Source organism: Desarmillaria tabescens (assembly GCF_030435595.1).
Source record: "Desarmillaria tabescens strain CCBAS 213 chromosome Unknown EV420scaffold_35, whole genome shotgun sequence".
Taxonomy (NCBI): Eukaryota; Fungi; Basidiomycota; class Agaricomycetes; order Agaricales; family Physalacriaceae; genus Desarmillaria; species Desarmillaria tabescens.
The window spans coordinates 251,151-267,587 of NW_026848334.1; the positions used below are offsets into that span (position 1 = coordinate 251,151).

The 16,437-nt window shown below is 48.5% G+C and overlaps 6 protein-coding genes across 6 annotated transcripts; 4 read left to right on the forward strand and 2 right to left on the reverse strand.

Moving 5' to 3' along the window:
- Positions 1-245: 245 nt before the first annotated feature.
- Positions 246-2,345, reverse strand: EV420DRAFT_1766608 (uncharacterized protein). Its single transcript, XM_060480884.1, has 2 exons — positions 2,130-2,345; positions 246-2,081 (listed from the first exon to the last, which is right to left on the reverse strand). Exon 2 carries the CDS (start codon positions 2,079-2,081, stop codon positions 543-545), a length of 1,539 nt encoding a protein of 512 aa, XP_060327388.1. The 5' UTR covers positions 2,130-2,345; the 3' UTR covers positions 246-542.
- Positions 2,346-4,400: 2,055 nt separating this feature from the next.
- On the forward strand, positions 4,401-5,055 carry EV420DRAFT_1750316 (putative oxalocrotonate tautomerase enzyme-domain-containing protein; the record flags this gene model as incomplete). The annotated part of the gene is made up of 3 exons (XM_060480323.1): positions 4,401-4,661; positions 4,772-4,874; positions 4,936-5,055. The coding sequence occupies exons 1-3, from the start codon at positions 4,495-4,497 to the stop codon at positions 5,053-5,055; spliced, it is 390 nt and encodes a 129-aa protein (XP_060327389.1). The 5' UTR covers positions 4,401-4,494.
- Positions 5,056-8,093: 3,038 nt separating this feature from the next.
- EV420DRAFT_1562155 (uncharacterized protein) lies at positions 8,094-9,388 on the forward strand. Its single transcript, XM_060473887.1, has 2 exons — positions 8,094-8,597; positions 8,655-9,388. Exons 1-2 carry the CDS (start codon positions 8,312-8,314, stop codon positions 9,275-9,277), a joined length of 909 nt encoding a protein of 302 aa, XP_060327390.1. The 5' UTR covers positions 8,094-8,311; the 3' UTR covers positions 9,278-9,388.
- Positions 9,389-10,572: 1,184 nt separating this feature from the next.
- EV420DRAFT_1274699 (CTR copper uptake transporter) lies at positions 10,573-11,186 on the forward strand (the record flags this gene model as incomplete). The annotated part of the gene is made up of 3 exons (XM_060467854.1): positions 10,573-10,790; positions 10,841-11,032; positions 11,084-11,186. 3 exons carry the CDS (start codon positions 10,573-10,575, stop codon positions 11,184-11,186), a joined length of 513 nt encoding a protein of 170 aa, XP_060327391.1.
- Positions 11,187-11,336: 150 nt separating this feature from the next.
- EV420DRAFT_737991 (iron reductase) lies at positions 11,337-13,575 on the forward strand. Its single transcript, XM_060483270.1, has 6 exons — positions 11,337-11,485; positions 11,535-11,833; positions 11,887-12,286; positions 12,337-12,505; positions 12,562-13,045; positions 13,101-13,575. The coding sequence occupies exons 1-6, from the start codon at positions 11,436-11,438 to the stop codon at positions 13,481-13,483; spliced, it is 1,785 nt and encodes a 594-aa protein (XP_060327392.1). The 5' UTR covers positions 11,337-11,435; the 3' UTR covers positions 13,484-13,575.
- A 465-nt stretch (positions 13,576-14,040) lies between these two features.
- On the reverse strand, positions 14,041-15,481 carry EV420DRAFT_1646441 (uncharacterized protein; the record flags this gene model as incomplete). The annotated part of the gene is made up of 3 exons (XM_060477917.1): positions 14,041-14,435; positions 14,494-15,338; positions 15,399-15,481. 3 exons carry the CDS (start codon positions 15,479-15,481, stop codon positions 14,041-14,043), a joined length of 1,323 nt encoding a protein of 440 aa, XP_060327393.1.
- Positions 15,482-16,437: the final 956 nt, after the last annotated feature.

Consider the following 16,437-nt stretch of genomic DNA (forward strand, 5'->3'; position numbering starts at 1 on the left):
ATTTAACTGAAAGATTGTTGACCGCGGATCGATAGTCCGAAGGAGCTTGTTAGGGGTACGTACTCGGCTCCTGAAATATCTCTCGAGGGCCGGCTGCAGATTGATCGAGGTTAGAAGGAAGTCACTTCCAAGATGCCCTTCATCTCTCGTATGGCCGCATTCAAATGCAACAAAATATCTGACAATTATTCTCGTTTCCAATCCACTCAGTATCCTTAATCATCGCTCATGTCACATACTGGCAGATTCTCTCCACATTCCGTACGCCGGGTCTGCGATGAATATCTCAACGCGTCGAGTCTTTCACCCATAGTAACTCAACTGAGTTTTGACGACTCTCGGTACCTCACCCATAGGCCGTAGAGATGTATGCCTTCAATTTCATAGTCGCCTTGGCCAAGCTTTGTGAACTTGAACCTGTACACATCCCTCGCCTCACACAACACTGTCCTCGCTCGAATAATACTCTGGATATGTATACGTTCTTAAATCGAACGTAAGAAAGCTAGTACGGCTCGACCTCATAAGTGACGAAGCCTTCATCACACATATCCTTCCAACGCCCAGCCACGTTCGTCTCTACCGGTGTTATGGAAAAAGGTACCGACAAACGCAGCGTACCTCCGAGACTGCACCATATCAACGAATGAAGACGACAAATACGGCTCTCTATTTATAAACCGGACAGCTAGTGAGGCGAGTCTCGGAACGACATCGGGGTTGATGTTCCTGTTGAGCCATAAAAATAACCCGTCGCCTTGAGGGTTGGCATGTATCGACCACCAAGTCATTGAGAAGCTCGAAAGTGACACTGTTGTTCTGAGAAGGTTGAGTAAATCAGCTTGTGCTCTGGAAGAAAGGATGATTGGCGAATCGATGGAAAGGGACTTCAAGCCGCGCGCGGTCGAGCCGAGTAGGGACTTGGGGACTTGAACATTATACGGATGGACGTACGTCATCTTCAGAGACTCCAGAGCGGGAAACTCCACATGCAAAAGAAAGTGGACGATCCCTCCTTCGGAAAGGATGTCTTCTATATCCAGATTCTCTTCCTCTTCGTGTACATGAAGCACACGAAGACGTCGGTGAGATAAGGAAGGGAACATCCCTTCGAATTCCGAGTCATCGTGGCATTGTAAGGAAGCGCTCTCCATATCCTGCGCTCGCTTCAAGATATCAATATAGCCACTCGTCCAATCATTTCCACTGTACTCGGTGAGCTGAGACCATGGTAGGTTCATCTGCTCGACGCCTCTGAGTACTCCTTTCAGAGAGAAGCTTCGGAGCAGTGGAGCGTACTCGAAGGTGTTAAATACGGACATGGCCAACCTTACGCTTAACCCAGGAACGTTGCCAACGAACTCAATGGAAAGTCGGTTCAAACGATTAACGGAACCTCTGGCTGCCGAAAAGGCGTGTAGTGAATCATAGGGAATAGACAATGAAAGATTGGTCCACCGTGGGGCGCATAAGAGAAGAACAGAAATAAGATGACTCCTTGAAATATCGCTGTTGCTGTGTATGGAGAGCGTGATATCGTGCTTCCCAGAACGTAGAAGATATGTCTGAAGGAGATACTGGCATGCCAGCTCGTCACGATACCAGTCAAAGTCCAGCGTTATAAAGGACCGGAGTCGAGATGTCGATACCGCAACGTTCCTCCAGTCCCTGCAGACCTGCGAAAGAACCAGTGGGGCAAATTTCTTGTCCAATGAATCCTTTCCCTCCCTTTTAGTATCGCAGAACTTCGAAAAAATCTCATGGATAACACCCTCTGGGATTCTACGAATGGGCTGGATGAAGGTCTTGCACGATTCAATCATGTCCTTAACGCGTCTCTCCTCTTCCAAGAGTTCATCCAGCACTGCCCGCGCTTGACTGACCCGTTCCTGCAAACTGGCTACGAATCCACGATTTTCACCAATAAATTCCTCCAGCTGAAGACGTTCGGTATCGAGAGGGGGGCAATTTGATTTCAGTAGTTCAGACATACGCGAACCTGCCAGTTTGACGGGGTGGAACTTGATGAGACACTTTTGTGAATTGTAGCCGCATTGCGGGCAGAGGTTCTGGCTCGACATCTAGAACGTTGATAAGGTACACGGTTAATACCAGCTCAGGAAATCTACCTTGGGGTATTTTCTCGGTGACCCCTGAGTGAAAATGGATGGAGCGAGAAAAAGTATGATGTCAGGGGTTCATACATTACGCTGTGAATATTGAGGGCTGGCTGTCCGCGAGCAGGAGAATTCAAGCAGAATTAGTCCCGGACCCCCAATATGATTTCCTGCCCGAATGTCCGTCACGGAGTATTTCATACATGGCGAAAGTCTTGTATGCTAGGGTCCAATGATAGAACCAGAAACGCCAAGTGCTGAGGGGAAAGGAGGGGACCCCGTTCATCTATTGATTCTTAAAAAAAATGTAGATTACAATTCGCAATTCAAAACCTATTCTCCATGCTCAGTACACAGCACAGGCCAACATCAGAGGAAGACGAGTTATCACCCAAGCGACGGTGTCGCCAAATTCCAAGCCCTGAGACAACACACAACATCGAGTGTAAGAAAAACAAGTGACGTCCTGGCAACATTTTTGACCGCCGCGCTTGACAACACCCCAAACACCGGTCGTCACAAGGAATCCTACGACCTGAATCAGTGTACTAAGTTTTCGTTAAACCAATCAAACACACCGCCCAGGTTGGTATTGAAGATGAGCGTCGAATCCTTGAAATGATCAGACCTGTTGCAGGTCGAGCAGTCAATTTGGAGAGTGGGACGCAAGCATAAACTGAGGCAGGCCAATAGCCTTGAGTGCAAGCATAGACAAATATCGCCCCTTTTCGCGGGAAGTTCAATTCAAGTTCACAACATTATCTCTGAAATCAGTAAGCATGCGAGCTGGGAAATTTATATATAACAGCAATTATTGGGCTTTATCAACCTTTCCCACCAATTAGTAGATGACAATAGAGTTCACTTCAAATTAAGTCGGTCTTCTAGGCTTCATCTCCGGGAGACCAAGTTTATCTACTTTCATGAAACCCGCGAGGCTCCACGTTGCCCTGAATGTCCGAGTTATCATGCATATGAAGGGGCACACTGATGCCAAATGGGTGAACTGCAGCCATGAATCTTGTGGGAATCTGTCAGTGACCGGCACTGTGCCACTGACCGCGGAGTTATATCCTGCAATTAGCGATGTACAGGGCCCGGCTCGGGCTGGCTTTTAGGGCTTGGGCTTGGCTTAAGGCGGGCCTGGCTTTCGATATTGTAAGCCCGAGCCCTGAGCCCAAGCCCTACCGGGCTCGGGCTCAGGCCAGGGCTTGGGTAGTAGGAAGTGATAACCATGTTTTGAGTTCAAATAATAAACTTTTTGTTGTCGAGTGTATTATTGACCATAGTAGTCTTGTCTTTCAGGGGGTAGTGGTTCATGTTGTAAATCTGCTGCTTTACTTACTATATTGACTTCCTTTATTACCTCTTCTTTGAGAATAGCAGCTTTCCCAGAAGCCTCGGGGATTATCGAGCACTACTTAGTCACGGAAATATTGATTGTCATTTTGCAACCGCATATTTCTGAGGGACTATGGAGCTTCGACAAAATTACCATGTAGTCATTTATGAGGCCTAGTTGTAGTGCTACAACATCCTCAAAAGCTCGGGCCTAAGCCAGGAGGCTTGGGCTTGGGCTTTCTGAATCCGAAGCGTGAGCCTAAGCCCTCTTCAAGCCCGACACCAGGACCCAGCTTTGGAGGGCTTGGCTTGGCCTGGCTAGCCGGGCCCTGTACATCGCTACCTGTAATCATAATATAATGTTCCTTAGAAGGCTACAGCTCTGTTTATATCTTTCCGGGCCGCGTCCATCGAGTACTTCATACTTGTCGGGACCGATCCCGGCTTATGCGGCTTTCCCAAAGAGATATTTTGAATGTTATCATAACTGGATAGGGGTACTCGAGCGGTGTTTCCAAGTTTGGACGCATAACGCGTGCATCATTGAGTAACTGGGAGGTAGGCAACTATCATTCTTCGACATCACGCGCCCAGAGAAAACTCAACGCAACGATGTACGGCCATCGGAACTTGCTGAACTACTTACAGAAATCAGCAGCTTCTAGGCTGAAAAAGTTCAAAACGCACCGGTGACCAGAGTCTCGCCAAATACTCAGACTCCTTAGGGTAGAAGCTAAGGCCACGATCCTTGATCACCCACTATTGATTCACCTCAAGAGCTACGACAAATGTGCCTCGGGCTTCCTCTCACCGACCATACCAAAGTGTGAAAGCATCGCGACTGGAGCTTATCGGGCCATGTATATTTCAAACGGACTTCAGAAAGCCGTTAGTGACCCGAATTTTCAGTTGAATCCGATCTCAGATATGCAATAGACCTTGTGCCAAGACCCGAAGGGCTGTGATTAACCGTCCAAGTACAAAAGGACTCCGAAATGAGCGTACAAGAACCGCTGTGTCCGTTTCTATCATATCTATGCCTTTCCATCGTTTCTATGTCCCCCAAGGGCTCTACTGTTCCTGCGACAAACGGTCTATCGCCGAGGCTGTGACCGAAGTATACGTCAAAGCTGGTCTTCCACGCTTCTACGTCGTAGTCAACTTCATCGAGGTTTCAGAGGAGAACTTCTATGTCAGCGGAAAGTCCTCCACTGACTTTGTGAGGATATCCATCCATCACATTGCCCGACATCTGCCATCGCAAGTCGTTTTTGTACAATGCGACAAGGATAAATACTGAGGAGACCCTACAGACGCGAACGCAAAAGAGACTTCATGCAGCGATACGAGAAAGCCATCGAGCCATTTACGAAAGGGCGAGGAATCAGATGGGAAATACAGATCACAGAAATGGACGTGAGTTGCCGAGAACGTGTGTTACTCTACTTTCCCAGACTCATCTCGACGCGTTTTCCAGAGGGATCTATGGAACGAGAATGGCATGAACCCTCCACTTGGCGGTTCAGACGGAGAGCTACTTTGGCGGAAGCTAGACAGAGCTATCCCATATACTGCTGAGCATCCGGAATTGAGATAGAAGTATTATTATTCTTGGAGGGGATGTAATATCATATATGGTCAGAGGAAGAATTCAAGTATTAGTACCGGAAGGAATCTGCTTCATTGAATCTTAATATCTGCCGGAATTAAAGAAAGCGAGAGTTTATGTGCGCGCGTAGTCATCAACGGACGCAACAGCAGCGAAGGAAAAGAACATTTGGTCGGTAATACATCGTCCGAGGGAAAGCCAAAGCGCAGGCACCGTGGGGAACAGAGCGCGAAAGGCAGTGGTTTATATCTAAAAGGGGACTGTTTATCAACACTAACGGGAGCAAACGGGCCAGGAGAATTTTGCGAGCGACACTTGCGAGTTGCGTTCAACTGCGGTTCATTTGCGTTCAACTCAAGTTCAATTGCGTTCGCTTGCACTTAACTTGCATGCATTTGCACGCATATGGATACGTTTGTTTGCATGGCCTATGAATACTTAGTGCTGTCTTAAAGACACTAGTAAACTGTGTCTTATCTTGATCATTTACTTACTGTTCCGAGTTCCTGGATATGCCCCACCAGGTCAATGTCACTTACTATGACTCAGGAAAGCCGTTGAATAATACGAAAATGCTATAAATGTATAGGTGCTAGTTACAAAAAGAGATCTCTCCATCACAGCGACATTTCACTTCGAAATGACTAAGAAATCTTACCCTTTTTTGAACTTGGTGGGATGAACAGGTTCTCAAATGAACCAAACTTGCTTACGCATCTCACAAAGATGTCACGCATGCATCCCAAAGTCGAACGCAAGCCTTAAGTAGATGCACGCATGCGTTCTCGAAAATAACGCATGCGGTTGGAAATTAAACGCAAGCGAGCAACGGCGGCTCGCAATTGGCTCGCAAGTGTGACGGAGTTGTGACAACGTGTAACATTTGCGTTCGGCTAGAGTTGAACCGTCTTAACTGTTGGTCACTTCTGATATTTCTGAGCGATCGGCATCTAGTCATCACATCTGTGCTCGTTTGATATTCCTATGATATATCTGCTATTGAATTTGACCCTCTCTGACCAGCAACCAACATTTAACTTAGCTTCTTCAACTTCCTTCCTCCAAGTCCATCCATGCCTTACGCAAATTTTCTTGGGATTAGACTCCTCTATCGACCACTTTTAAGATAGATTATTGATTTACTGGATATATCGGGTCAAAGAATCGCTTCATAGCTTGATTTTTTGGCTCTTGAGTTTTGGTTTTGAACTTTGAGAGAGCATCACCTCAATATAACGTTCAACTTTCTTGTCTTTGTCAAAAGGTATTATATCTCTCCGCATCTAAAAGCATTGACTAAATTCTGGTGCTATTTTCATACAAGAAATCTCAAGAAGTTCTTTGTCATGCTCGCACGCGCAAATGCAAGCGTGACAAACGCATGCTCGCGAACGCAAACGCATGCTCGCAAGTGCGCTCGCAAAATTCTACGTGCCCGGAGCAAACTTAATTAGCACCGAGTCTTTCACGGCCTCGGGCCGTTCGCGTGGATTTAAGTGGTTCCAAGGGGTGCCATAGCATGCAGCAACCAGTACTACTGATGATTGTCCGACGGGAATAACGTCAATCAAGAAAATCGCGAAATGACGTTCCTTCCGAAGTTCTTCTCAAGTTCTTATCCTAGCCCCCCAAAATTCATTTTGGTAACGCACTGGAGGCGACAGACCAATCATGGGGCTTTTTATTATGCATAGATCGTGCACCGATGCATGCTTTCGAGGCTCGAAGTGGATCAGAATAGAGTATAGCGTTTGTCCGACCTGACCTCCCCACCCTGTCAGAGGTTTGTTAGTTTCAAGAGAAATATATGTAATGACAATTTACGCCGTGTAGAGTGACCGTTAACGTAGCCCACGTGGAGAAAATTTCCCATGACAGCCACGATGAAGAATTCCAAGGTATCAAGATGGCCAGGTGCAATAAATTGACAAGATGCCAAAGATATCGGCTCGCGTGCAAGGCAACCTGGGAGTTCCGACTCTCTCGTATCAATTCATAGAGATTGCGTTCCCAAGTATTTTATCGACTAAAATCGTCGGCCAGACACTGTAATGCTGCAATTCGACGTTTGTATTGCGCCCTCCGAAGGATCGACCTTCAGCCTTTCCCCGTGAACGTCGCTCTCGTTCATCCAGAAATCGTCAGCGCCGTGAACGGACATTGTGTCTTGGGTATACGAGTTCACGCCCTCGACCAAGTCGGTCTCGCCTAGAGCACGAAGAATTCATAAAGAGCAAAAGATGGCCGCTTCCGAGTTTCAGTCCGCGTCAAGCTGCCCGTGAACTACAGATGAGTGATGATAAATATCGATCACACGTTGAAGAAATGGACAGGGCATACCCAAATAGCGCGTCAAACGCAACACAGACCGGGCATCCGATGAACAGCAGATTCTGTCACGGATTGAACGTAATTTTGCAGAGACACGTCCTCCACCTGGTCAAGGGTCAATCCGAACCGCCGTGTCCATTAAACTGGGCGTCCAACCAGCCCACTGCTCTTTCCATCGACATAGATGTAACAGTCCTGGTTTTCGGATGCTTTTTCGTCCTGCACTATGAAATCACGTGAGAATTCAGAAGAAATCTCGAGATATTAGAGAGCACTAGTTAAAATAATCGATAACGTCATCTCTCGTGAGCGGTTTGGACTAGATCTTCCATCTGTTTTGCCTCGTTTATGTTGGTGTTGGTGACCAGAGCTGTGAGCTGCGACATGCGTCATGTTCGAAGTTAACCACTCCTCCAGAATGTGAACAGAATAAGTTGCATGATGCCCTTCAAAAATGTGGCGACTGGGCGCCAATCCGCCATTATGAATACGACATGACAAGGGCGGCTATCTGTCAGGGTTGAATCATCCGTAGAGGATGGGATCATGACAGTCTGCACGCTGAGGGTACCCACGAGACTAAGCTTTAATATGAAGGGGGAGGGGAGTTTATTTTGTTGCCATCGGCATCATAGTAGTAGGAAAAGCGGTGGTCTCAAATTGAAATTTTGGGCACGTCGGCTTATCGGCCCGGATCCCGTCTTCAATTTCTACAGCCACCACAACTCGTCCTTCATTTACGCCTTCCTGTCTTTCGTGGTCAAATACCAGATCTGATAGCAGCTCTAGCGCCTTATACCCTGCCGAGCGCTTAACATTGACAAAAACTTGAACAGCCACAGTCTGAGTCACGGCTCCAGATTGATAAACGATCTTGACTGACGAGTAGTCTTTCTCTTCTCCCTTCATACACATGCATACGGTCGGTTTTCGCTACTGGATCTGTCCAGGTCTCATGCAACCCCACCTTCGCGCTCAGAGTCTGCCATTCCGCGCCCTCCTCGTATGCCGGGCTTCATCTGTGATCGTACCTGACACTCTCGCTGCTCCTCATAGGCATCGACTTACCTCACTGGCGTTCTCTAATGCCCAGCTGGATAAGAATTGGAGCGACCGTAGATGGCATCCTACACTGAGGGCACCGTCAATCAGGAATGATGCCCGTGGAAAGTTCGGAGGCTTCCATGCTTTTATGTGTCGTAAGTGTTTCCCTTGTCGTAACGAGCTTCAGCGGGGCTTGATATTTTGGTAATTAGTAAACGCCCTCCTATGCTCGGTTGTTATCGGGTATCGATGTCGTCAGCGATATCAAGATGCTATCCGTGCGAAGATAGACGAGGCTTCCCCGTACCGGAAAACTGAATTAGGAGAAGACAGTCTTGAGTTCATCATGAACTATTCTACTGCCATCGCTCTCAAGATCTTTGATGCGAACAACTTCCGTCTCGTCGACTTTGATGATTACGCATCGACGGTTGTGTACTTCTGCGCACTTAATTGCGAGGGGATGGTCGAAGTTCCTGTTGAAGTCTTCTTTGAATGGAATCCTGGGTATCAGGAGTATCATTATTGGTTGTATGAGTATCATAGGGATCTCCTCTTGAGTTTGCCGGACTGCGATCTCAGGGATAGGCTCCGTGGGAGAATGAGGGACGCGTGTTTGAGGTTACATGCGCTGTTGAGTGATAGTAGTGTCCAGGGTGCTTTGGAGGAGACAGTGAATTGGGGATTGTATGGGGAGGAAAAAGTCAATCCTGTGAAATATGACAGCAGGTTATGTGTTTCACAGCTTGGGGAAAGGTGTTTTCATACGTTAGCTGGAATTATCGACAAAGCTGAGGAGATGGTAGATTATACAGTGATAGAAGTATGGCGGTGAAATGAATAAACGATCTTCTCAGCTTGGTAGTAAGAGAAACTTATTCATTATCCCATGGAAAAATTGCAATGTTTGCTGATTATAGACTCTTCGCACTTGATATTAGATAGCGATACCAACATCGATGCAATGTCGCGCAATACGACTTGATAATGACATACTTATGTGAACCAAAAATACTCACTGGTCCTTCTGCCTCCTCACCTTCACCCCCATTGAAAGACTGGAAGATAAAAGAGTAGGGAATCTCGTATCCAAGTCGTATATGAGAAAGACCGGACAGGTAAGTATCAAGTTGAAATCGAATACTTAACCCTGCTGGTCCCACGTGATGTTCAGCCAATGAAACAAAAGGCTCATGATCGAATTCCCACGCCACCGCAAAAAGGACTCGTGGGGCCCGGATTTGTTCTGTTTGCTTTCCTCCTCTCAACCACCATCATCCTCCCAGCCGCTGTCGCAGCCTTCCTCTGCGACTTTTCCTCCTCGCCATGGATAGCGAATCTGTTTCTATCTGTATTCCGTGACTGTATAGGTCGTATTGTCCTCCATATACACCTTGGAATCCCGTAGGATGTGGTATGAAGTCGACCGGAGGGGTTTGGGGCGACTCGTCGCCTAAGGTCTTGATACCACGATGAGGAGGTGTATTTGTCTGGTGACCCTTCCCAGGTGCGTCGTACACCGTCCTCGCTGTCGTCTATCATTGCTAATAAGATCATCACAGATCCGGCTCAGATAGTCGTATTCCATACCAGGATCGATGTAGACCTCATGCATCTCTCGCTGGCCGTCGCTGATTGGGCCTCCCCTCTCGCTGGACTCTCGTCATCTCGCTCTCGTCAGCCGTCACCGCGTGACCGGCAAAAGGAGCTATTCCACGTTGGCCACTGGCAACGACATCCGGTGCACTCAGATCCGCGGGTCTCGTTTCGGTTGTTTATTACTCGGAGAATGACTCGGGAATCCTGTTGTCCAGCAGCCCCTACAATCTGGTTTTCGAGCACTGTCTGTCGTTCGTCGTTCGTTCTGTTCGGAAACGATGTGTCTAGATTAGTGTCGACTACAGGACCCGATACCAGAGATTGAATGCAGCATCCTTCCGGACTTCATATTCCTCTCCTTTCGCACCACCGGAACCTGCATGTTTATGTGTGTTTGTACGTTCCTGCACAAGCCGTGAATTTGGACTTGATCCCATTATCCACTGGTCCATGATGTTGCTAAAGATGCTCTCCCTCCTGACGCTCTTCCTACCACTTGTTCTGGCGCATTCTACGTCTAGTATGGATTCTATGACAGGGATGGATACGTCGGGAGACACGACGCTTATGTCGGGTATGATGGTGCCGTACCTGCATTTCACACCGGGAGATATCCTGCTGTTCGAGGGCTGGGTCCCCAAGAGTGCTGGTGCGATGGTTGGAGCATGTATTGGCTTTTTCATGTTGGCGTTGATTGACCGCTGGCTTGCGGCGATGAGGAGGGTCATGGAAGGACACTGGGCAAGAAGGTTTGCGAGTCAATCTAGTTCCATTCACCTATGCTAACAAAGCTTTCCAGGGCCCAGGTACTCTATGCACGGAAGAACCGCGACTCCTCTTCCGAAGTCGAGGCGCTCAAGTCCGAGCCGGGTACCCTCAAGTCTGTCGTACTGCGCTCTGCACCGCCGTTTGTTCTTAGGAACGATCTGGCAAGGGGTGCCATGCATGCGCTGCAGTCTGCTTTGTCTTTCACATTCATGTTGGCAGCCATGTGGGTATTTTCTCTTCGACGTGTGTGCAGTTTCTGATCCTGGACTTTCAGGACCTTCCAGGTGGGATTCATTCTCTCCATCATTATCGGCATGGGAGTAGGCGAGACATTGTTTGGGAGGTTTGGTACCCATGGGCTCGGAAGCGCCCATTAATGCGACACTAATATGCTTTGTCTTTGTTAATTGCTGTATGAATAATCAACTTTTTTGGAGAAACAAAATTGATCGTTTCATCGCAGAAGGCGGGACAGGTTCAGACGCCAACGCCAAACAAGGATCAATATGAACGAAAAAACTTTTTGCACTGCGGTGCGAGCGTCGGATTGATGGACGTTTCTTTCCGTGAATGTGGTCGTACTCATCGAGTAGTCTCTCACGCACTACCCTTCAACATCGCCTAAGATGAGCGCTGGAACTGCCCCAACGATCCCAACAGAGTTCCAGCAATACAAGTACGTCCTTTATACCGCTTCCGCGTTCTGTGACTGACAAAGTATCAAGTTCATACGTAGAAGATCCGAAGTGGCAGCGCAGGTTCACCGCTATCTGGGCGTCATGTGTCGGTGCTGCGATTCTGTACTCCTTGCCCTACCTTGTTCGCTCGATACGCAACAGAAGGACTTGGTTGTGGTTTCAAGGCGTTAGCGAGGACTTTAGCGCCAAAGGGATATATGTGCCCCTCCAGCAGGCTACACCGCGCCGCTCGATACCAGCAAAGAAGCACCTAGAATGCATCTTCGGGACCATTGGGAGCGTCACGTTGTGGACACCTCCGTTCCTTGCACTGAATGTTGGACAGAGTGAGTGTTATACACGTATACATATGCGAGACCGTCTCACATGGACGATATAGTCTTCGTAATCCTTGCCTACCTTGCCATCGTGCTGGTATGCATCATCGTCGACGCTCAACTGAAAGACAACCCCAACCGAGCCGGGTTCCTCGCTCTCGCGCAGTTACCTGTGGTCTTTCTGTTCGCCACGAAGAATTCCTTGCTCTCGTTGCTCCTGGGCCCCGGGCACGGGTACGAGAAGCTCAACTACGTGCACCGCTGGTCTGGGCGGTTCATGTTCCTCGGTGCGGTCGTGCATGGGTCGCTCTGGATTAGGAACCACTTGGAGTGGAACCTGACGATTCTGGGGGAGCAGAAGGAGACGAGCGGGATTGCTGCGCTTGGGGTGCTGTGTGTGATTGTGCTGACGAGTGTTAGGCCTGCGAGGAGGGTTTGTTATGAGATCTTTTTTGTTGTTCAGTGAGTTTTATTCTCTGTGGCTAGGTGGGTGTTAACGTTGGTGATTGTAGTGTCCTTGGGTTCGTGGCGTTCTTCATCACGATATGCTACCATACGACGTATGCGTCTCCGTGGATATTCCCTCCGTTGGCGTTTTATGGCCTGGATATGCTCATGCGTCTGTTCCGGTATCGAATCAAGGATGCTACTGTCACTGCTGTTGACAACCAGATGACCATCGTACGTAGCTAATCTCTTCTTTGTCGTCCTCCAGCCAGCTCATTCCCCCGGTTTAGATTCGTATCCCAGACTGTGATTTCGGCTGGGAAGCAGGGCAGCACATCTGCTTACGGGTCTTTTTCTCAGGACGCGTATTCGAGTCTCACCCGCTGACTATCCTCTCGGCGCCTAGTAGGGTCTCGTGTATCTCCTCGCCTGGGATCATACTGGGAGCGAGGGTGTCGGGTGATTGGACGAGGGCGCTTAATGTGTTCACTGCCAATGAGAGTGCGGAGAATAAGACAAAGTGCTTGGAGCATGAAGACAAGGCTGGGACTACTGGGGCAGACGTTCCGGTGCAGGTTATGCTGGATGGACCCTATGGAGGGTGTAGTATTGATTTGGGACAGTACGAGAGCGTGCTGTTGTTCGCTGGGGGGAGCGGAGCGACGTTCACGATTGGTTTGCTTGATGATATCGTTGGGAAGTGTGTCAAGCTTGGGAGGCCTCGTGGGGAGCGGACTAAGAGGATCGAGTTTGTGTGGTGTATACGGTCTTTTGGTAGGGTCCTTCATTCTACTCTTTTATTCATTATTTCTTATTATGTCGTCATCAGGCTCGATCGATTGGTTCGCACCTATGCTCATGGATATCACCAACGTCGCTGGGCGTCCCGGTTCGACACTAGACGTGCACGTCTCGATATACGTTACGTGTCTGTGTAACCCCGATGCAGTACCATCTATTCCCAACTCGGACGTGATCTTTGAGCGTCCTGGATTTGGGAAGGTGCTTGGGGATTTGGTTACACCTCCTCCGCCTGATGATGAGGAAGAGAAGAAGTTAAGTTGGGTAGGTCTGGGTGGGGGCGTTGGGGTGTGTGTCTGTGGGCCTGAGAGTTTAATAAGGGAGGCGTCTAATGCCGTTGCGAGGCTTGGGATGACGAGGAGTGGGGAGTTGGGTGGGGTGGGGCTGCATACGGAGTTGTTTTCTATGTGAAGTGTGTATAATGTTAATACGTTGCCAAGTCCGTGGATATGGATGATTTATTTTGGCTTAATTGCTTGCCTCGCCATTCAATCATTGCAGAGGCTGGTGTTTTTTCGATGGCCTAAACCGGGATTTTAAAAGGTTTCGATTTCCAGCTTTAGTTTTTACATTCTCGGTTTGAGTGTCGTAAAACGAAAAGTTATCCTAAGTCCATTGTTCTATTAGGGGGAGGGGGATTTTTCATGCCGTTTTACGGACGACCCTTTCAGGACTGACAAAGGCTTCAATTTTTACGAGCTAAAATGACCCGGCCTCTGCTGTGAATGTGTAATAGAGGGCGCGAAAGTGTGAAGCAGCCGGACGCGGTATATTGAATAAATATGGCTGCTCAAACTACGTACGAAGACACCTGGATCGGAGCAAATCTAAACGGTATTATAGATAAGGATATACAAGTGCTGTGAAAAGCCGAGATGAAAAGATTCCGACCATGGTATGTAATGCCTTTCCAAAGTTGAGAAGACCAATCAGTGGTATTCCGTCGGAAAATAAAGGAGGGTCTTCACCTAGAATACTAAAAGGCCTTTTCCATAGAGATTAGGAAGTATGTTCTTGATAACCGCATTCCGATACCCCATTTCTTGACTGATCTCATCTTCGAGGTACACCCCGCGCAAATGCGACATGTCAGCACGCATCAGAGCCGCGTCTAGAGCAATCCAATGCATCCGTTCGGCTTCTGGAAACTTCTCCGGGTGGATCTTGGGTAGCATAAGCGTAACAGTCTCAATAACGTTCTCCCTGAAGTTCTCCAGTATCTGTGTCCAGCAGATAGCGGCAAGTGAGGCTGATATCCACTCCTCCGACTCGCATCCAAGGCATTCTTGTGTCAGCGTTAAACGGACGTGCCGAAAACGGCTGATATCAGGGAGGTTTTCCGGGTGGATGGAATCAGTGGAATCTGTGAGGTTTTTGGATGGATAAGAATAGGGAGGGTTAAAATAGCAACGCTTGCTTACCAAGGGCCTCCAATTGGATCTCTATTGTCTCCAGGGAAGGCATGTGCAGCGTTTCCAGTAATCTGGAAACGGCTTTCATCTCCCGTGAATATAATATGTTGACGTGCAGTTTCCGTAAACCGGAGAGTTGCAAGATACATGATGGATCAGCGAGCCACGACGTAAGTCCCCAGACTTGGTCGCCATCAAGAGAGAGGGAGAGGTTTTCGAGTGGTATTCGAAGGGATTTTGGGGTATATGTCTGTGAACCGTTGGTCAGGGCACAGGTGGTGACGTTCACCAAGCTGATATCTGCGATATTCGAACCCTGGAACAAGGTGAATAGTTTGTCTAAGCTGGGAACGCTGGTGAGGCTTGATATCGTTACTTTGTGGAGGTCCGGGAGCCTGGAAGCGGACAGAAACGAAGTGTGAATACCTGGGATATGGCGCCATAGGAGTCCGCTAAAGTTGATATGGAGAGTTCGCAGGTTTGTGAGCGCGGGTAGAATGTGATCAAGGACTGGTATCGACCGGGCGAGCCACCGGTCGGACTTGAAGACATCACCCTCGATGATTTCGAGGTGCCGAACGAAGCCCGGGACATGAGGAGCCGATTCTATCAGGCGTAGAAATAGCTCCGCCGCTGTTCGGCCTTTTGGTTGGTCAGGCCATGGTCGGCCAGCGAGGGTGATTCGAGAGAAGAGGTTTTGCTGGCTGCGCCCTGACCAGGATGATGAAACGAGAGCACAGGCTCTCAGCGAGCGGGGATGGTTATACAAATTATCGATAATGATATCGATCAATTCCTGGGGTATAATAGGTTGCGGCGAAGCCGCCGGAGTCGGTGAAGACGTTTTGGAAATGCTAATATGAAAAGAAAATGAAATCAGCTACCTCGACATCGTTTCTGCACAGTGGACGTACAGCAGGTCGCGGACACACACCGTTAACATAAGAAGTGTAGATGTTGGTTGAGAAGAAAACTGCCTGCGTGATTGCAGGGTCATTTTATGTGCAGCCTCACCGGTCACCCCGAATGTTCCTGTGCGGGTATAGATGTTCCGGTCTTCGATCCCATTTACATTTGATTCGAATTCGCAGAGCCATGAGTAGGTGTATTCTCGTCAGAGCCCATGTATGTTGATAGTATCTTCTAGAGTCCAATTGAAGTGCGAGCCATTGATTAGCAAGACGGCTCGTGACACGGACCCATCACTGATGCACCTTTAAATCGCGATGCGAGAACACCGAGTCGGACCATGACGTACCTTCTAGGCGATATCTGATTCGTCCTCGAGGGACAATACGGGATCTAAAGTTAAACATCAGTAGGTCTTCTTCCTAGACGGATGGGAATCAGCGTACCTTGGAGCCCCTGGATGCACGGTGATTTGGCCATCATAGCATTGTAAGCAATTCTTCGGTGTTTTGGAGCCCACGAAGACGAGCTATGCTTCGCCGTGAACGGGTAATGCGTCTGTACGGGACGATGAGGGTGCCTTACAGTCTACAGTTAACATAAGCTCGGATATTCAATATTGGATGGATGGGCGGATGATACAAAGACACTCATCGATTTCCAGGGCAGCCGACTGATTGAGGCGTTCGGAGTCGGCAAAGAATACCCCAAAGGACCCACGGGGTATCCGCAGCCATTGAATGAAATCCAACGGCATTTTCAGGGTAGTACTAGGGCGGGCTGCCATAAGTATGTGAAACTGCACCTCGCTGAATGACTTTCTTGACAAGAGGGGAAGACGCCACCTAGAATTTCATGATCGTGATCATGAGGATTTTGCGGGACCTGCTGACTTCCGAAGGGTTTTATGAACTTGGGGCCAGAACCTACTTGAGAGAGAGAGCTAGAATGGGCTTTGTCACTTTTCTACATCGCAGCAACTTGAATGCGAGAAGTCTTCAGGCATCGAGGGGCCTGAGATTTGAAATTCCTCGTCGTTAAGGA